At 38.7% G+C, this 22531-nt stretch overlaps 1 protein-coding gene across 2 annotated transcripts in view; it reads left to right on the forward strand.

Annotated features, from left to right (window-relative positions):
* The first annotated feature begins 5274 nt into the window (after positions 1-5274).
* LOC124555182 overlaps positions 5275-22531 on the forward strand; it is an 88272-nt gene continuing 71015 nt past the window's right edge. For both annotated transcript variants that reach the window (XM_047129015.1, XM_047129016.1), the window contains exons 1-3: positions 5275-5487; positions 5629-6000; positions 21993-22268. In XM_047129015.1, coding sequence (XP_046984971.1) covers positions 5410-5487; positions 5629-6000; positions 21993-22268 — 726 coding nt within the window. In that variant the 5' untranslated portion in view covers positions 5275-5409. The remainder of the gene's footprint in view (positions 5488-5628; positions 6001-21992; positions 22269-22531) is intronic.

The raw sequence follows: 22531 nt of genomic DNA on the forward strand, positions 1-22531 counted from the left end.
TAACTAGTTCTAAGTTCTAGGGGACTAATGACCTCAGCAGTTGAGTCCCATAGTGCTCAGAGCCATTTGAACCATTTGAACCACACACAAACATATACACACACCATTCATATCTATATTTTTCAAAATAGCTTGATATTACATTCCTCCAACATCTTTAGCTTTTGACCAAAGATAGTTTTTTTCCTTCAGTTATTACTAATATTTGATTACCATTATATGAAAGATTTTTTAGACTTACTCTATTTACATATATAATTATCGTTCAGATAATTTATCTCAGGAAGCAAATGTTTTTATTAACATATATAAATGTTATGGAAGTGTACTTTTTGTGGATTTATTCATATGAAGAGGAGATCTGTGTAATACGATTTGTTATTATTATTATTGTTATTACAGGTTGGAGCATGAAATTTTAGATCCTTTAAATGGAAAGTTAGGATTGAGAATTTAAAATGGGAAATGTTTAGTGTAAAGTTAGAAATACGGGCAGTTGGTGAAGCATGGTGGCAGGAAGAATAGCTTAAGATCTGGTGATTATAGGGTCATAAATAAAAAATCGAATAGGGATATGCAGAGGTAGATCTAATAATGACTGATAAAATAGAAGTGCCAGTAACCTACTATTAATAGCATGGTGAAGGTATCATTATAGCCAAGACAGACAGATATCAGTAGTACAAGTTTATAAGCCTACTAGCTCTGCAGAAGATGAAGAGATTGGAATAATGTATGATGAAACAAAAGAAATAATTCATATTGTTAAGGAAGACGAAAATGTGATTGTCGACCAGAATTCGATAGTAACAAATGAAAGAGAAAGGAAAGTAGTATTGAGAAAATGGACTGGAGGAAAGGAATGAAAGACAAAGCTGCTTAGCAGAATTCTGCACTGAGATTAATTTAATCATTGCTAGTATTTGGTTAAAGAACTGTGTAAGATGGTTGTATATGTGGATGATCTAGAGACATTAGAATGTTTTAACGGTAAGACAAAGATTTCGAAACCACGTTTTAAACTGTAGGACACTTCCAAGGTCAGATGTGAACTCGACCATAATTTATTGATTATGAACTGCAGATTAAACATCAAGAAATTGCAAAGGGGTATGCAACTTAGGAAATGGAACATGATTAAATAGAAATAACGAGAGATTGTCGGCAGTTTCAGGGGGAGCATTAGACAATGAATGACTGGAAAGGGGAAAGGAATATAACAGAAGACAAATAGGTAGCTTTGAGAGATTATATTTGGAAGGCAGCAGAGGCTCAAATAGATGAAAGGATTAGGAATGTTAGAAGTTCTTGGATAACACTGAGGATATCTAATTTAGTTGACAAAAGAGGAAACTATAAAAATGCAGTGAATGAATCAGGTGAAACGCAACACAGATGTCTATAAAACGAGATTGATGAAAGTGCAAAATGGCTGAAGAGGAATGGCTAGAGGACAAATACAAGGCTGTATAAGCATGTATAACTAGGGAAAATACACCCATAGCAACATTAGAGAGAATATTGGAGAAAAACCAGTACCAGCACTAATCAAAAATGGAAAGCTGAAAGGCAGAAGGAAAACATATAATAGCTATATAAAGGAAATGAAGTTGAAGACAATATTGTAGAAAGGGAAGAGGATGTAGATGAAGACGAGATGAGAGATATGATACTGCTAGAAGAATGTGTCATAGCTATGAAAGACCAAAGTCGAGAAAAAGCCCATGGAGTAGATAACATTCTCCTAGAATTATTGATATTTACACGAGCCAGCCATGAAATTCCAGATGGTATGCAACTATACGATGTAACTGTAATAATCCTATACACAAAAAGAATTTAATGATTCCAATTCCAATCAATGCAGGTGAGGACAGGTGTGAATGTTACCAAACTATCTTTTTAATAAACTATGGTTGCAAAATACTGACATGAACTATTTACAGAGGAATGGAAAAACTGGTAGAAATTGACATCAGGAAAAATCAGTTAGTGTTCTGGAGAAATATAGAAACACATGACGCAATACTGACCCTGCGACTCACCTAGAAGATGGGTTGAAGGAAGGAAAGTCGACATTTATAGCATTTGTAAAATTAGAGATACCTTTTGATAATGTAGACTGGTGTGCCTCTCCTTTTGTCCAGTAACACACTCTTGGGATCAGGAGTAGCTGTCATTCATGACATTGTAATGAAATGTCTAAAAAAGTTTTTCGTATTTAGTTCACATTTGAAAAAAGATCAGCACCTTTATACATACAAAGAATACAGTGTAAATTCAATTAATGGAAAATTAGGTTGTAGTCTATATGATTAGATTAGATTCAGTTTTCGCTCCATAGACCCAAAAATGAGATGATTCTCGTGGGTGTGGAACATGGCAGAAAGAATAACATAAAAAACATAAAACATTTGAATGCAGTACTTATTACCCTGAGCATTTATCACGAGATTGACAGAATAGGTGAATATGTTACAGTAAACTATAACCGCTAACAGAATGAGATTTTCACTCTGCAGCAGAGTGTGCGCTGATATGAAACTTCCTGGCAGATTAAAACTGTGTGCCGGACCAAGACTCGAACTTGGGACCTTTGCCTTTCACGGGCACTTGCCCGTGAAAGGCAAAGGTCCCGAGTTCGAGTCTCGGTCCGGCACACAGTTTTAATCTGCCAGGAAGTTTTATAACTGCTAACATTTACCTCTACACCTACATGGATACTCTGCAAATTACATTTAACTACCTGGCAGAGGGTTTACTGAACCACCTTCACAATTCTCATTATCCCAATCTCATATATCCCACGGAAAGAATTAACACCTACATCTTTCCGTACAAGCTCTGATTTCCCTTATTTTATCATGGTGATCGTTTCTCCCTATGTAGATCGGCATCACTGGCTGTTGTGGCCGAATGGTTCTAGGCACTACAGTCCAGAACCGCGTGGCTGCTACGATCGCAGGTTCGAATCCTGCCTCGGGCATGGATGTGTGTGATGTCCTTAGGTTAGTTAGGCTTAAGTAGTTCTAAGTCTAGGGGACTGATGACCTCAGATGTTAAGTCCCATAGTGCTTAGAGACATTTGAACCATTTTTTTTAGGTCGCCACCAATAAAATATTTTCACATTTGGAGGAGAAAGCTGATGATTGGAATTTCGTGACGAGATTCCTCTACAACAAAAAACGCCTTTGTTTTAATGATGTCCATCCCAAATCCTGTATCATTTCAGTGGCACTCTCCCACATTTCGCGATAATACAAAACGTGCTGTCCTCCTTTGAACTTTTTCGATGTACTTCCTCAATCCTATCTGGTAATGATCCCACACTCCACAGCAGTATTCTAAACGAGGATGGACAAGCATAGTGTAGGCAGTCTCCTTAGTAGATCTGTTACATTTTCTAAGTGTCCTGACAATAAAACGCAGTCTTTGGTTAGCGTTACCCACAACATTTACTATGTGTTCCTTCCAATTTAAGTTGTTCATAATTGTAATTCCTAGGTAGTTGAATTTACAGCTTTTAGGTTTGAGTGATTTACTGTGTAACCAAAGTTTAATGGATTCCTTTTAACACTCATGTGAATGACCTCACACTTTTCGTTATTTAGGGTCAATTGCCAATTTTCGCACCATACATTTATATTTTCTAAATCGTTTTTGCAGTTTGTTTTGGTCTTCTGCCGACTATACTAGACGATAAATGACAGCGTCATCTGGAAACAACCTAAGATAGCTTCTCAGATTGTCTCCCAAATCGTTTATATAGATAAGGAACTCCAAAGGGCTTATAACACTACACTTACAGAATTAATACACTGTCAGAATGAAACACTGTTATACACTTTTAATAAATTTATCGTACACAACACACCTAATCTTGACTGTTGTGACAAATTGCTGTCAAAACTGAAATATAACAGACATTTTTACTTAAGCTGGTCTGACAGTCTGTGTTAATATATTCATCTATAGAGTAAAAAGAGTTGCCTATCAAAAAGTCTTTCAGTCTCTGATAAACTGTGCTTTATTCAAAACCAAGTATTTAATGGTTGCTGGCAATTTATTGAAAATGTGTGTTCCTGAATATTGGACCCCTTTTTGGGCCAAGGTAAGTAATTTTAGATCTTTACGTAGATTGTTCTTATTCCTAGTAGTGATCATATGTATTGAGCTATTGGTTGGAAATAGAAATGTATTACTTACAACAAATTTCATTAAGGAATAAATACACTGAAAAGCAGTGGTTAGAATTAATATTTCCTTGAACAGGTTTCTATGTGATGTTCTTGAATTTACACCACAAATGATTCTTGTTACGCGCTTTTGCATACTAAAAACTTTTTCTCGGTTTGATGAGTTACCCCAGAATATGATGCAATATGACGTAATACAATGGAAGTAAGCAAAGTATGCAAGCCTTTTTTATATTTATGTTATCTACATCTGACATCATTCTCACTGCAAATACAGACTTGTTTAGGAGCTTCAGAAATTCTGTGGTATGCCCTGTCCAACTGAATGTATTATCGAGTTGTAATCCCAGAATTTTGACACCGTAAACCTCTTAGCTCTGCATATGGTGTAACATGACATGTTGCCAATAATAATTCTTTTACTATCGTTATGTTTGAATCTGGACCCCCACTGTTATTACATGGCATGTTAAACAGCATAAGTAATACTGTTATTGTCAGGGCATGTTTTCTATAAAAATGTACATGGATTTGGGTTATATGACGACGAGGCAGAAAACAAGTTAATAATAATAATAATAGATATGAATCTCTGCAGTCTTTCAGAGATACCTTTGTCTACTCTGAACACCTTCCAGTCTGTCAAAACTTATTCTAGAGTTTCTGCCTATTTCAATGTTTTTTTTTTCTCCACCATAACAGCCCTGTGAGACTGCAAATTATATATTTGACACATGTCTCCAGCGCAGCGTCAGTTACATCTCCTACATAATAGAATTTTACAATATAAGATGCTCACCACGACGCACAAAATTCCTTTTTTATACTTTAAACATTTACCTCTAAATTCTGACATTATGTTCCAAATTTAGTAACAATTTTAATAGAAATCTTAGTATTCCTGAGATTATGCATTTTATATTTATATAACGCAATACTTTAATTAACTAATTCTTGACGAATTTTTGATTTGATAGAATGTTCTCTTCAAATAATAGTCTTCGTGGGTGTTCCCACGCCCAAACAAGTAGTAAACTAACTTGTCTTTCAAGTGGAGATCTTTGATTGTAGAAGCGATCTGAGCAGTAGTCTGCTTGAGGCGGTGAGAATGGGCTACTGAGTTTGTTTGCTGTAGGTTAACGTGATGTACGTAGATTTTATGAGTGTGACTGTTCTTTGTAAAGAGCCCTTGTTATAGGGTATGCAATAACAATGTCGCAGAAGCAAATCACTTCTGCGGCATTTGCGAAAAGGCTAATGACGCTCTTGTCGGGATCACGATTTGGAGAGGTTTGTTTGAAATTTGTGAATGAAGCTGGTACAGTGGAGTCTCTGTTTGTAACTTATTCTTTAGTAAATCGTCATAGCATATAAAAACGTTGTTCTGTAGGTGATAGTTGTGTTGGTAAACAATTTAGCCGTCTGTTACAGGTGATGTGGACCCGGTGCAGTACAAGCGCTCTTGCTAGTGGTCAAGTAGTCGTGTATGAGCCCGTCTCTGATTTTGTTAGACATGTTAAGAGAGCGTTGCAGTTAAAGGAACGTGTTGTACCACAATTTGAGAAAAATTACTGCTTGCTTTGCGAGACTAGTATTACCCACAGATCTCCATGGGTCAGATCGCATTTAGAAGAAAATGACAAGACGAGAAATCGTAACGATGTGCCAGGGTGTACTGCCAATTATGAATTTAAAATTTCGAGGAGTGTTAGAAATTTTACGAAGAAACTTGAGTTATTTTCCAGTGATGGCCTGGGGATTATGATTTTGAAACGCAGTATGAGTAGTGCTGTGGCACGAGCTGTGAGTATAGAATTATATTCTTAGATTTGTGTGTCAAGGTGTTACGGACATTTCAGAATTGTCACTATTTTTTATCAAACTAGAAGCAAATATGTTCGTAGCAGTCATACACTGCATCATAACTTACGTAAATATCTAACACCAGTGCAGTATTACTGTGTCCAGTTTGATTTTTCTGTTACTATTTAGTATTATTGTAGTAAATCCAGTTTTCGCAAACTGTAAATTTTATTCTCACGAAAAATCATGTAGGCCCTAATGCCTAAAGTATTCTCTGCATAAAGATATGGAAATGTGCACAAGAACGTAGATTAATATAATATACTGTTTTGAGGATGTAGTTACAAAGTTTATTCATATTTAGGTCATTCAGTAGAACAGTATAGGACATGCCAGACATATTACAGTAATAATATATAGGCTACATAGAGAGAAATCTTATACATAGTAGGATAGCATTAGTTAAGGATAGAGCAGGATACTACTTATGTTTTATGATTTGAATAGTTAATTTGGAAAGTTATGATGATCAGTATCATTTTAGCTACACGGGATACCATTTCTGTATAGGTGCTGTTAAAGATTTTGATTATATTTGTATTAAATGACTTTTCTGTTGACAGAATTAGGAACTTTCAAACAATACCTACAAACAATTAAAATACATAAGAAAAACAATTCAGTTCAAGATCGTCCGTGGCAGGTTACACTCAGTGTTGTGTTATCTGCTCCTACCCTAAAATAGGTTTTTCAGAGTGATGCTTTATGCTACTGAAAAGGTCAAAGGTTTTACAACTACTTCAGAGTAGGCTACTTTTAATGTGAACATATATTTTACATAAATTTCCTATAAACATTTTGTGCTGTGTATGTATGGCTACTAATGAGCTGTAATGTTTGTTAGAATGCGTCAACACATCACTCGTCAAATGATGTTGCATGGCCCAGTAAAACGTATTGATAATTTGACAGTTTTTAATAAACTCCAAGTAACAAATAGTGCAGAAAATGTCAATAATCTGCTTGGTTTAAGTATTTATATTTTGTCAAAATCTGACTTGGTGAAAATGTGTCGGAGCAAAAATACAGTAAAAAAACCACTAGTGATATTGGTGTTTATTACAGACATATTACTACTACTGCCTGTTTTTGAAAAGAAAGATTAAATCCTCACTGTATACTTTTAGTGAGAATTAACCTGTGTTTAAAGGTTGTGCTTGACTTTGAAACACCTTTATTTCCCCCCAGTGTGAAGAAGCGTTTGTTCCTTGCTAAGTTTGTGCACTAAAAACATATGTATTGCTGTACAGTTTATACAATTGAGAGCAGATTTTTATGTGTTTAAAAGATTTATATTGGTCATTCCATGTCAATTCAACCAATTTGAGAAAATGTTCCAGCTGATAATCTTAGGTTTGGCTGAAATTAACACACCAATGCTACCAATTGTGGAACACTCATGTACAAAATTTTAACTTCCCCTGCCAATTAGTTCCAGAAGTATGACTTGTGAAAGAAGGTGGCGTGACCCAGAAATTGCAACCTGCATCTGGCAATCTATCTTCAGATCCAACTTCAGGTCTTAATAACTTCGGAACTATTTCGCACAGCCCAGTGAAATTTTTACAACCCAGTAACATCCACTTAGAGAACACACTCTATGAATCAAAACACCAACAACATATTTCTGAGGGAAAATAAAAAATTCCAAAATGTGATTAAAAAAGTGTAATACGTTAAAAGGTACATATTGTAGGTGCCCTCTATGCCAAATATAATTCACTCAAAAAGGGTATAATTTTTTTGTGGTAAGCTTAATGTGGCCTAAACACACACAGAACGCATCTTGCCCATATCAGTCACACAGAGGTACATGCACACAAAAATTTGAAAAATTACCTGAAAAACGTGGATTTTCGGAGTGTGGTAGCACAAAAGGGAGAAGTGATGTCCAAGCCAAATATCAAACACTGCATAAGTAGACCATAATATAATATGTGGCAAAATTTCAACTTGTTATTGCAAGGCATTTGTGTACAATAAAAGTTGACAGAGATGTATTTGGTTAAGTTTCTTTTAACACGATTTAGCAAGGAATAGTGATGATGCAGACAGCTTGTTTCAGATAAAGCTGCAGCAATTGTTGAGAACCATTAGGCAAGAGAAAGTTAAACAATGGTAGTTATCAGGGACAGAATGAGTCATTGTTAGGCAGGAACAATAAAGGAAACAAGCAACCATTAAAGGTTACTCATGTTTTTTAAGATTCTAGTTCAGACTGGTCAGTACTGTTGTGGAAAGTCAGTATGGAGGCAGAAGAGTGTACTAGTGGTGCTTTTGTTCAAACAAATTGCAGTATTGGTAGAGCAGTAGCATCTGAATGTCATAAAACAACATACGGAACAAAATGTGGCGTTCGCTTTGTACTGTATGATCTGGATGAATTGGACTAAGATTTGTTGCTATGGAGATCCGGGATACACCTTGTGGGCACAAGAAGTACAGTTCCAGGAAACTTTAGTGTTTGTTATCATCATATGCAAGTGTTTCTGGATAATTATTCTTTCCTACAAAGAAGTTGTTTTGATCCATTTCGGATTCATAAGAAGACAGTGAAGTGTAGCCTCAGAGAAACTGATATAAAATCAGTATTGAAAGTGAATCAGTGCATGGGACTTATCATGAAACCATGACAAAAGTTATGTTCCAGGTGTGTTACATTGTTTAAAAAATGAAGAATATTCTGATAATTTACATGACAGTGACGAAGAGTATCAGCCACCTACAACCACAGCGAATGAGCAATTAAAATACATCAGTGACTGCTCTTGTCTCCCATGAAGACACACAAAGTTGGGAAAAGACAGGCCCAGCTATGGTAGAAGAAAACTACAAGAAGCTCTAATGGAATTAAAACACAAAATAGCTGACACACTAATGGTGGAAGAAGAAGAACTATCTGATCCAAAGGAACAGAAATCGTGCCAGAAATGCTCCGATTTGGACAAAATTGTGTATGATTTGAAAGAAAAATGTGCCATATTCACACGCCAGAAAAAAGTAGCTATTCTTACCCTTGCACATTCCAGCTGGTGTATTGACTACACTGCAAAGGAATTAAGTGTTTCTTCATGTATGGTAAAGCAAGCTAGGAAAATAGAAGCAGCCCAAGGAGTGCTTCTGCAACTTCAGCAGGCTCAGGGTAAGCAATTGAGTTCAGAAATAAAGGTACTAGTGTCGGAGTTTTATGAAAATGACTAGAGCTGAATAATGCCTGGAAAATAAGACTGTAACGGTGAAAATGGGAAATGTACGTGTACAGATGCAAAAAACTGTTGCCATGCAACGTATCAGAACTATATGTAGAATTCAAGGAAAAGTATCCCAATACCAAAGTAGGTTTATCACCTTCTTTCAATCTTTGGCCAAAATGCGTTGTGCCTGTACGTACAAGGGGCACACACAATGTTTGTGTATGCGAGACCCATCAAAATGCTAAGCTGATGTTTGCTGCAATAAAGGATTCTGGTCTGGATTACAAAGGTGCAATGGAAACTGCTAGTGTGTGACATCAGTTCCTACCAATGCATGATATACAGGCATGAAAAGTGTCCTGGTAAGGCAAATCTTGCAGAACACATGAATAACAAACTGTATGGTGAACTCCTTATAGATGACGATAAACTTGTTTGTTATAAACAATGCACACACATGGATCACGCAAGTCTTGAAACAAAGCAAAGTACAGTGGAAGATTTTGTTGAAATGTGTTGTCAAAAAACGGACAAACCGACCACACACAGCTTTACAGCAACAGCACAATTGGCTTATCTCCAGTTTTGAGAGGATGAGTTGAAACAAGATGAAATTATAGTAATACTAGACTTTTCTGAAAATTATGCATTTTTAGTTCAAGATGCCATCCAAGGATATCATTGGGACAACAGCCAAGCAACTCTCCAGCCATTTGCGATTTACTATAGAGGTGAATCAGGTGATGTGTCTGTCATGAACCTGTGCATTTTTAGTGACTGTTTCTAATTCATGATGCCATTGCAGTTCATGCCCACATTCGCACTGTCATGGCATATGTGAAAAACAAGCTGCCTCACATACATTTTGCAAAATACTTCAGTGATGGGGCAGCTAGTCAGTACAAAAACTGTAAAAATCTCAAAAATTTATGCATGCATTACCATGATCTTCAGATTCATGCAGAATGGAATTTTTTCACAAGAAGTCATGGTAGAAATGTATGTGATGGTATTGGTGCTACCATTAAGCGCATGGCATCAAGAGCTAGTCCGCAGCACCCTACAGAAGGTCACATTCTAACACCTCTTCAATTATTTACCTGGGTACAGAAAAATGTCTCTGGCATACAATCATTCTGTGTTTCGAAAGATGAGGTGAAATCAGTCGAAGAGTTGCTAAAAAAGCAGACTAGAACACGTTAAAACTGTTGTAGGCACAAGGGGCCATCATCACTTCTCTCCAGTGGACTCTGACAATGTGCAGATGAGCAGACTGTCCGGTTATAACTATAGGTTCATGCACAACATGTGTCTTCAGTGTGTCTGACTCAGGATTCAGAAGCAAAAGCAGCAATATACAGCCAGTTTGCTATGTTATTGCTGTTTATGATGACAAATGGTACTTAGGATGTGTTGCAGAGTGCTGTGAAGCAGAAGGTGATGCATTTGTGAACTTCATGGCACCAGCAAGATCATTTCATTGACCACGTTTGGCAGACAGGTGTTGGATTCCTTTTGAACATCATCTTATGACGGTTCCAGTTCCTACCACAGTGTCAGGAAGACAGTACAATTTGCCACTCAATGTACAGAGTACAGTAGCTAAAGTGTGGGAGAACTTCTGTTTGAAGCACAATCGACTGGTTTTTAGCAGTTAAGGTGCAGTAAACATTAATGATAGGTTGTGTTAATCTGTCTATATGTTGTTGCTTGCCGGCCGCGGTGATCTAGTGGTTCTATGCGCTCAGTCCGGAACCGCGCGACTGCTACGGTCACAGGTCTGAATCCTGCCTCGGGCATGGATGTGTGTGATGTCCTTAGGTTAGTTAGGTTTAAGTAGTTCTAAGTTCTAGGGGACTGATGACCACAGATGTTAAATCCAATAGTGCTCAGAGCCATTTGTTGTTGCTTAGTGAGTAAACAGTTGTGGGAGAGGATAAGAAGAGGCAGAACAGTTTACGATATGTTTTTACAAAATTGTGTTGTGGAACAATGGCCACATCACCAAATACATCTGTCAACTTCCATTGTACACAAATGTCTTTCAATAACATGCTGAAATTTTGAGATATATATCATTATGGTCTACTTGTGCAGTGTGTGAAATTTGGCTTGCATACCACTTGTCCCTTTTGTGCTACCACACTTAGAAAATACATGTTTTTTCCAGAAATTTTTCAAATTTTTGTATTTTCGTGTCCATGTAACTCAGTTTTTGCAACTGATATGGGCATGATGAGTTCTGTGTGTGTTTAGGCCACATTAAGCTTACCACAAAATTTTTTTACCCTTTTTGAGTGAGTTATATTTGGCATAGAGGGCACCTACAATATGTCCCTTTTAACGTATTACGTTTTTTAATCACATTTTGGAATTTTTTATTTTCCCACAGAAATATGTTGTTGGTGTTTTGATTCATGGAGTGTGTTCTCTAAATGGATGTTACTGGGTTGTAAAAATTTCACTAGACTGTGTGGAATAATTCCAAAGTTATTAAGACCTGAAGTTGGATCTGAAGATAGATTGCCAGATGCGAGTTGCAATTTATGGGTCACACCACCTTCTTTCACAAGTCATAATCCTCGAACGAATTGGCAGGGGAAACTAATACTTTGTACACAAGTGTTCCGCACATGATAGAATTAGTGTGCTGAATTTCATTCCAATCTGAGACTATGAGCTGGAGCTCCAGGTTGATCTGACATGGAATGAGCCATATAGCTACAGTGTCCTTTCAGACAAGTCAATACAAAACCACAGATTCATTGGAAATATGCCAACAAATTGTTAGCCACTTGCTACACTGAATTAAATAAGGGTGGTCGAATCACTTAAAATTGTCGGTACCAGAAGTTCTGATTCCACCCTTCCGCTGTGACCCATGACATCGCTAGAAGGCGGACACTACTATTCCAAGCATATACAATATGTCAATAATAATCTGAATAAATTTATATGTGATAAAGATAAAAAGATATTAAATATGTAACTCCAGGATTAAAATGAAACTAAGGGGACCCCACGGGAAGTAGAGGGTTTGGTGTGTGGGGGAGTGCTAAGTGTAAGACAGTACAAGTAATGGGACCATGTGAAAACAATTATAATCCACAAAATAAAGCACAAAAAATCCTCAACATTCCACACAACGTTACAAAGACAAAAACCATGGGAATCATATATTTCACTTCACCTGTATAGCTCAAATGAGGCCAACCAAAAAACCCCACACCCAACTCAATAACCTCGTACCTAAATGTGACTTGATCTCAATGAGGCTGTACCGATATTCACTATACATTCAGAAATGAATACCAGAAAACACTACCAAGCAGTTGTGACTATTGCTCATTTTCATTTGTAGGGCTTAGAAGAGTCAGTAAACTTTATAGCAAAATTGCTCTGAATTGCAATTTAACTACACCATTTCAGTGACTTTACTGGTCTGACACTGATATGGTTTTATGTATACAGAGTGAAACAGCGTATGAAAATTTGTACCAATGCCGAGAATTGAACCCAGGCCTCTTGCTTATTATGCAGGTGCTTTAATCACTAAGACACATTGGCACAGTGGTTGTTATATAACCTTAATTTATGTCAGACTGCTTAAAAACCACTAGAAAAAAAGTAAATATTCTAATTATACGGTTATAAATATAGGCCTAATCCAAAAAAAACTGTAGATAGTAATAAAGTATATACAGAAGTGAACTTTTGTGTGTGTGTGTGTGTGTGTGTGTGTGTGTGTGTGTGTGTGTGTGTGTGTGTGTGTGTGTGTGTGTGTGTGTGTAATATTATAGGTGGTTGATGTGTGCCTAATTGCTTCATTTCTAGCTTCTCTTCAATATCGAATAAATTAAAGAGCATTTTTAGCAAACTATCTACTTCACTGTAGAAAGGGGGTATGTGTGAGCTGGTCTGTCCAGCAACCTCAACCAAGATGGCCTACACTATGCTACGGGAGGACAAAGTAGAGAAAGGGGAACTGCATGGTCACATCAGTGTGACTGTAGTTCTATGAGTTGAGGGTATAGAGGGAGTATGGGCCCCTGGCACTGGTCGAATGGCCCGGCTAGCGGGAGCTCAGGATTATGTCATGTCTCTGTAACGGAGCGGTGGAAACTGGTCCTGATTACCTCTGGTCTGTCACTCATACTACATAAAAGTCATGATGTACTCGCGGGCTGTTTTATAACCCTAGGTAAAGACACCAAGTCAAATTATATCGCATAATTTCTGGAGGGGCGGGGCCCCTGTGGCGCTTAGGCCGGTATTACACTATCAAATTTCTTTGTCAAAGATTTGATCAAAGATGTGATCAAATATTCCATCAAATATATTTGACAAAGATCTTTGACGTAGCACTAGAAGGGGTATTACACTGTCATCAAATTTTTCGTCAAAGTTCAAGATGGCTGACAACAACTTGTTATTAACTGCAGCAGTTGCACGTACCCCAACTGCGTTGTGTGCACATGCGGAAAAGAAGTGGGGGAAAAAATGGAACCATACATACGAGGTTGACAGTCTTAAATTCGTGGGATTACAACTTGATAATAAATTCAGTTGGGAGGAGCACACCACAGAACTGCAGAAACGCCTTAACAGATCTGTATGTGCAATTCAAGTGTTAGCAGACATAGGTAACATAATAATGAAAAGGCTTGCATACTTTCATACCATAATGTTGTATGGTATAATATTTTGGGGTAAATCTTCAAGTCAAACAAAAGTTTTCAGAGTCCAAAAGCGTGTAATATGTATTATTTGAGGAGTAAATTCACGGACGTCCTGCTGAAACCTCTTCAAAGACCTGGGTATACTGCCTCTCAGTATATTTACTCCATAATGAAATTTGTTGTAAATAATATATTTCTTTTTCCAACAAACAACTCAGTTCATACATACAATACCAGGAACAAAAATGATCTGCACAAGGACTTAAACGCAAAAAGGGTTCCACTACTCAGGAACACTCATCTTCAATAATTTGCCAGCAAACATAAAAAATTTAGTTACAAATAAAGATCAGTTTAAACGGAGCCTGAAAGTCTTACTAGTGGCCAACTCCTTTTACTCCATTGACGAAATTCTTAATAGAAACAAATGATGTATTTATTCATACTATTAGTATTGTTATTTCAGCTTTAAAAAATTGACATGTTCCACATCCACGAGGATCTCCTCAGCACGGATCTATGGAACGAAAAACTAATCCAATCTGGGTGAAGCTGTGGGTTTTACGACGACACGATAAAAGCATTCAACAAAACTTGTTACGTGAGCTTACAGTGGAAGACGTCAAGTCGTACATCAATTACTTAAGAATGGATGAGCATACATTTCCGTATGTGCTCAGTGAAGTGTAGACTCATATCACAAAGGCACAATATTCACTTAAGAACTGCTACATCTTCAGAAGACAGGCTCACTGTTAACACTCAGATTCCTTGCTGCAGGAGAGGGTTGGGTTAGGTTAGGTCAGGTCTGGTCTCGTCTCGTCTCCAATCTCCTTAATCTATTTTTGTATTCAGGGTGCCTCACATTGTAAAGCGCCTCATCAGTTTCATACATCTCTATTAATTTTGTAGTTGTCAGCACACACCAACTGTATTTACCGGCATGTTTATAAAAACACTACAGATGACAGAACGCTGCAGCGATGCTAGCACTCCATGTGGTAACATGTCACATTGCAGTGAACAGAAGACAAGCGATTTCTTTGATCAAATCTACAGCGAGGCCCTAGATTTGATCAAATATTGGACGACATTTGACAAAGTTCCTATTACACCATCAAATATCTTTGACAAAGATTTTGGACAAAGATATTTGACAAATAAATTTGATAGTGTAATACCGGCCTTAGGAACTGGGTCTTCCTGCTACCAAGATAACGTATAAAACTTGCACCATGACCAATTACAATATGCACAAACAACTATAAATGTAAACACATGTACAGTACATACTGCGATAAAAAATGAATAAATAAGAAAAATACACAAACTTAAACCAGCACCATCTAAAACTAGCCCCCCCCCCGCCTACCCCCCCCCCCCCCACACACACACACCTAAAAAATCAAATAAATATCCTCAAAACCACCCATATCTCCCAAACCCCCCACAACCAACCAACCAGCCGCACCCAAAACCTACCCCATCCTCCACTAACCACACGACCAACTCCCCCCCCCCCCCCCCCCCCCAACCTGTTCAACTGACAATCTTTGACCTATACATTTGCCCTGCTGTCCTCAGAAAACAACAAAATACACAAAAATTATCCAGGGTGTTACCTTCTGCTAGTGGTACTCGTCTAGATGAGACTGCAAGATGGGAGAGCACCCTTTCTGCTTCCCTGAAACTGTGTGTTGGATCAACTACACACACACACACACACACACACACACACACACACACACACACACACACACACACAAAACCTCTGTGTTTGTACACTCTTCTGTACTATAATCCTTAAACTGAATACTGTGATTTACAACTAAATATTCATACTCCTCAGTCAAACCCATTAATAACCAATTAGTTCTATTCTCAATCACCCAAAAACATCATCTGACCCCTCCTCCCGCTGCCCCACCCGCCAACACAGTAGCCACTCACACCCACAGACCTACATGAGAACCACCTCTACCAAACTTCCTTTTTCCAGACTGAGATTTGTCTGTTTCCACTACAACGCAATGCCTCTTCCCCTACCACTCTTAACACAATGATCACTCCAGTCTCGTGTGCACAGAATCACTCGCTCCAGTACCGAGCGAGGTGGCGCAGTGGTTACCACACTGGACTTGCATTCGGGAGGACGACGGTTCAATCCCGTCTCTGGCCATCCTGATTTAGGTTTTCCGTGATTTCCCTAAATCGTTTCAGACAAATGCCGGGATGGTTCCTTTAAAAGGGCACGGCCGATTTCCTTCCCAATCTTTCCCTAACCCAAGCTTGCGCTCCGTCTCTAATGACCTCGTTGTCGACGGGACGTTAAACACTAACCACCACCACCACCACCACCACCACCACCACCACTCGCTCCACTGCCTCCCATGCTACCTTTTCAGGTATCAATCTAACAATCTCTTTCCCTAATCTAGTGGCTTTGCTACATTTTGTGCCAGACACCTGTACCCAGTGATCCTGTCATTTCCTTGCCACCACCAGCATGTTGAGCACATCACAGAGCCAATTGGCTTTTATATGCTTCTGCTGTAACATTTGCCACCGCTGTCCGATTCTGTTGATGAGGTTGTGCAGTGGGTCCCAAACATGATCATCCATGCCTCTGGAACTGCTTTCCCCTTTTTACAGCACCACCCCCCCCCCCCCCCCCCTTGACTGGTGCCATGGCAGGCCAAACACATTTCAGTAGCTATTCAGGATCACTGATGATCCCTGCAGTGATTCAAATGACATTTATCACTTTTAAGTGACGTCATGCTAATGCTCACCATCTAATCAAATGCTGTTAACAAGGAATGGTGAAAACACTATCTCCTCCCTGGGGATGTATGTCTCTACATCTCAGATGTATGCAAAGCTCCATGGTCTTATGAGCTGCCAACATTCAACAGCTGTTCAAGGTCTTGTCTTATAGGATGGTCTTGGTAGTGATTCATCAGGTCTTGCAGAACACTATGTGACCCATTTTGAAACAGCATCTGCTTCCTCTTCCTCCGCGGCTCCCTTTCTGCTGCAGAGACGACAGGTAGAAGACATTCGCTTATGTTTCACTCCCCCCCTCCAATCTGAATCCTGTAATGAACTTTCCACTGACTGGGAACTACTTGAGGCTCTTGTCCTGTCCCATGACACAGCTCCAGGCCCTGATTCAATTCAGTCAAATGAACCAACTGTTCCCCAAATGCAACATATCCTTAGTCTTCAATCATCTTCTGCTCCAAGGTGCCTTCCCCTCGCAGTGGTGAGATAGCGTAATTGTCCCAATCCTTATGCCAGACAAGAACCCAACGCTCCTTGATAGTGACCAACCAATTAGCCTGACCAATCTACCCTGTAAGCTGCAGGAAAGGATGGTTGCCCGTTGATTATACTGGGTTCTTGAATCCTGGGCCATTTTTTTCCCCGCTGTCAGTGTGGTTTCGGGAGGGAAGATCCACAGCTGACCACCTGCAAAAGTTGGAAACAGCAGTCTGACGGGCTTTTTCTAAATGCCACCACTTGGCGTGATCGTATGCTAATCACCATCCATGACTGGGGTTTTTGAAGCCTTGTTGTACTGATTTTTATTCACCAGTTTTTATCCGACCAATTGTTCTGGTTTAGTCGGCACTTCGTTCACCTCCTCACTCAACCAAGAGAATGGCATCCCACAGGGCTCTGTATTGTGTCACACTCTTCCTCATAACCATCAATGCTCTAGTGATCTTTGTTGGCCTACTGGTCACACCCACATTGTATGTTGATGATTTTTGTATTTTCTGCAGCATCCACTCAGTTGCCTCAGCTGAATTCTAGCTCCCAGGTGATATCTGGTGGACCTTTGCATTGACTCTTTCTCATGGTTTCGAGTTCTCTCTTACAAACATGTGGGTCATGCATTTCTGCTGTCATACCACGGTCCATCCAGACCCAGAATTACACTTAGGTACACAGCACCTGTAGATTGTAGAACGGTCGCATTTTTGGGCCCCTTTTTGATTAAAAGCTGACCTGGCTGTCCCATATTTACCATCCAAAGACTACCTGCATGCAGAAACTTAATGCTCTCTGCTACCTTGCTAACACATCTTTGGTGCAGATTGTGCTACTCTTATCCATATTTACTGGGGTGTGGTTTTGTTTCATCTGGACTATGATTGCCAGATATATGGCTTGGCAGCTCCTTCAGTTTTAAAACAGTTAGACCCAGTCAACTATCATGGCATGTCTGGCCCTCTGGTGCCTTTCAGACTAGTCTTGTAGTAGACAGTCTCCTTGTTGAAGTGGGTATCTTCCCTCTCCAGATTCGACAGTACCAGCTCTTGGTCTCCTATGCAATTCCCATTCAAAAATTTCCTTACCATCTCACGTATCCTATTCTCTTTACATGTGAGGGGTGTCATCATCCTGATTCCCACCCTCGGGTGGGACATCCAGTTGGAATATCCCTTGCCTCCCTCTGCTGAGACCTCTATCTCCCCTCCCTGAACTGTGCTCCCTATGTTTTCTTGTGCACACGTGTGCCCCCCCCCCCCCCTCCCTCCTACAGGTACGTCCTTCCAGCCACTGCAGTGGCTTGAAGTGACTCACCCTGGTCTAAAATAAAATGGTGTGTGCTGATAAATGGATTCCTTTTGTTGCACATTTTAGTTGACTTATCATTTGACAGGGGCAACTGCCAGATTACCACCTGGTCTGTTCTCTATTCCTTGAGTGAGTGTGTACATTTTACACTATTATTTATTGTTTTAACTCTCTTCTGATTAAGGAAATATATTTTAATGAATGTTCTTTGGTGTCTGGTTCATTTGATGAGTGGTCTGCCAACTATAGTATCTTGATCTATGTTATTTCATCCCTGCTGGATCTTGGAAACTCTGCAGCCATCAGTGATTGTTATTGAATAATACAGCCAACCACAAATACTTTTAAATTGCTTCTATTTCTGAGCCATAACTGGTTTTGGGCATTCATGCCCATCTTCGGATGGCTAACATTAATGTAACTGGAAATGTTTGTCAACTGAAGATGGGTATGAATGCCTGAAACTGGTTATGGTTCTGAAGTAAAAGCATTTTAAAAGTATTTGTGACTGGCTGCATTACTCACTGGCCATCTCGATCTATTATTTTAGACTAACTTTGTTTTATTTTACGTTTTAAAAAGAGACTGATAAACTAATTTAAATTTTTGATGAATGAAAAGTGCTATGTGAGATGAAGGCCTTGTAAGCCGAAAACCGATTAACGCAATAAATCAGTACTGCAGAACAAAAGCAAACTAGTACTTTTAGTGTATTTTGATATTGTTCTACCAGGAAGCAACAGAATATTCAGTTGACGTTAATTTTTTTGGTTGAATTCAAAAGTAGGGTAGAATGTAAATGGGTGAGAGAAAATTATCCAAGTTAATTCTGTCTTCGAAGTCTTAAGTTTTAGAACTTGTAGCTGCCTGTGCCTCTGATTATTTTAACAAGGCCACAGATAATTGACATTTATTTTAGTAGCAGTCTTTATCTATAATCCTTATTTTGCCAGCAAAAGAAAAGCTGTAGAAGTATTCATTACTCCATTGAATGAAATATGGACTTTTGTTGTTAAGAGGCTTGTAAGGGTGCTGTTTGCGATACTTGGACCAGCGATTGCCACAGCTGCTCACTTCTAAAATGTTCTAGACAGTTGTACTTTGCATGAACTGCAGCTTTTTCTGGATGTCATCAACAAAAGGTTCTGGACTTTCTATGGAGGAAGAGTCCCCGATGGGACCTTGTCCAGGGCAGAAATGTCATCTGTATGTGTGCAGTGGTAATTAATGGGCAGAAATGATTTCAGTGAATTATTCTTAAGTGTTGAAGACTGTGACATGATACATAGTAATTTTTGAGAATATTGATTGCATCTTTTTTTCCTAAAAGAGAGTTAGTTTCATTCAGAATTCCAATGCATCATGTTATTCCCCATTCTTCTGGTTACAAAATTTTTATGTTATCTTCATTCAGTGCAACGGACTTGCACCACCATACTGATAGGGCCTTTGTGCCGTATGGTACCACTCTACTGCCTGATGTGTCTGAGCCATCGTCTTACTGCATCAATAACCTCCCCATCAAGTATTGCTTCCCATGCAGTGCTTCCTCCATTGGGAGGAAGTCAGAAAGTGTGAGATCCAGGCTGTAGGGTTGATGAGGAAGACTAGTCCAATGAAATTTTGTGAACAGCTCTTCATTGTGCAGACTTGAGTGAGGCCTTGTAGTGTCATGGTGAAGGAGAAGATTACATTTTTCTGGTGATGAACATGTTGAATTAGTTTCTTCAATTTCCTGACTTTAGCACGATAAACTCCAGAGTTGATTATTGCACCATGAGGGAGGACATCAAACAGAATAACCCCTTCAGAGTCCCGGAAGACTGTTGCCATGACCTTACTGGCTAAGAGTATGGCTTTGAGCTTTTTCTTCGGAAGGGAGGTGGTGTGGCGGGGCACCACCCTGTGAATTGCAGTTTTGTTTCAGGTGCGAAGTGATGAACCCACGTTTCATTGCCTGTAATGATGTTCAACAAAAAAAAATTGTCAGCCTTGTAACGATCAAGCAATTCCATGCTGGTGGTCCTTTGTTACTCTTTATGGTCTGTTAGGTGGCAAGGAACCCAGCGGGCGCACACCTTTGAGTACCCCAAATGGCGGACGAATGTGTCAGCATTACCAGCAGAGACTTCCAGTTGTGCATTGAGATGTTTGATTCGCCTCAAATGTGTGTGTCCACATGTTCCAACATTGCTGAGGTCGCAACTGTGTGCAGCCGTCTGGCATGTGGGAGATCAGACGGGTTTGTGTGATCTGGTTGCAATGATGATCCATACATTGCCCAATGGCACACCATGCTTTTGTTCACTGCCAGGTCTCTGTAGACATTCTGCAAGCACTGATGAATATCTGCTTGGAACCACTTTCATCAGAACTTCATGAAACTATAGGGACTGAAGTGGAAATTTTCCACAGTGTCCCACAACAAATTCCACATTTTTTCAACCGAAATTGGCTGAGAAAAAATGTGTTGCATTACTTATTGAAACTCCTTGTATTACTCTCAAGAATTTTTACAGCATAGTGAACATTTTATGAATTGCTCTAAGTGGCTGTTATATAAATGTGAAGTATGTTACCTTCTGTTACATCAGCCAGTGAGACATAAACCTCCCTCCTTCTGACTCCCTTTCCTATTACGAAGCAGAAATCATGTTAATTGTCCATATTACATAACCTATTTCATGTAAATTTTGTGAGGGCTTTCCTTACAAATTGTTTTAAATTAAATTACATTAAACAACTACTTTCAATATAATGTAAGCTCCTGAACAGACATGATTAAAAATGCCATTTTATCGTTCTGAAGATACATTGGTAGATCCCTTCAGAGGCGCATATTCATGACGACCAGCAGAAATGGAAAAAGGGGGTGAGGGGGGGACGTTTATGATCAGAACAGTTGGCCAAAGTGATAATTAATCTGGTTAACTGAATATACTTTCATTCTTTGATGTTATACTTTGTTTTCCACATGTCTGCAAGAATAAATGGTTCTTAGTTGATAAACTGCATGCTTTTAACCTGAAGTTAAAGCTTCTATGCTGTTAAACTCATATTTTCAGAAGGTGTACCAAATATGTATTTAACTGTGATTGCTACTATGGTGAGTAGAATTTAGGTGTTATTGTCTCGTAATGAGGACTCCAGTTTTTATCTGGTTCAGCAATTGTGTGTTTTTCCTCCACATGAATTGCCCAACTCATTCTAGTCAAAGGCTGAAATGGAATAATCAAATAAAGATTATTTCTTATGTATTTGATATTAATAGATGGGGAGTATTTGCTTGCTGTTAGCTTAATATTTAGAAACATTATTTATTTTAGTTTGGTGATTATTGCATTTATTTATCTATTTATTTTGTTTTCATGATGACTCGAAGATTCAGATAATATAAAACTCCATAAACTGTAAATTTCATTAAAATTTGATGTTACATACTGCCTTGTTACCCATTTATGATCTTTTTCAGCCGCTAGCAACAGAAGTTACTTGTTCATCAGTATTGAGTGTGGTTGAGCCACAAACACCTAATGAAGAAAGTGGGAATGTTTCATATAAGAATAATGGTGAAAAACTTGAAAATGAATTAGTAATGTTACAAAATGAGAATTATGCTCATGCTACCTTAATTCCTGAACGCATTCTAAGATCTGTTGACCAACCTACCACAGACTCAGGAAAGCCAACAAATGAGAAACCTACAAAAGAGCAGCAGCAGCATGTTTATGAGACACTGAAAAATACAGTAAGCACTAGTGTAACTATGTAAAACATTTATTTCATCATACTGAAGTATTATTTTTGTGTGTTGGTTTAACATTGTATTGACTTTTTCCATATTTCATTGCAATCTCCCTGCCAACAGCAGGTATACAAAAATTTCGCAGGTGGTTAGTGGCTCTTGCATGAATTTCTGAATCATATTATCTACCTGGGTGTAAACTATTCTTCCATTGTTCCTTCTTTCTCCATTCTACTGCTGTACTATTACTATTATCCTGGAGCACT

This window comes from Schistocerca americana, chromosome X, assembly GCF_021461395.2.
Source record: "Schistocerca americana isolate TAMUIC-IGC-003095 chromosome X, iqSchAmer2.1, whole genome shotgun sequence".
Lineage (NCBI taxonomy): Eukaryota > Metazoa > Arthropoda > Insecta > Orthoptera > Acrididae > Schistocerca > Schistocerca americana.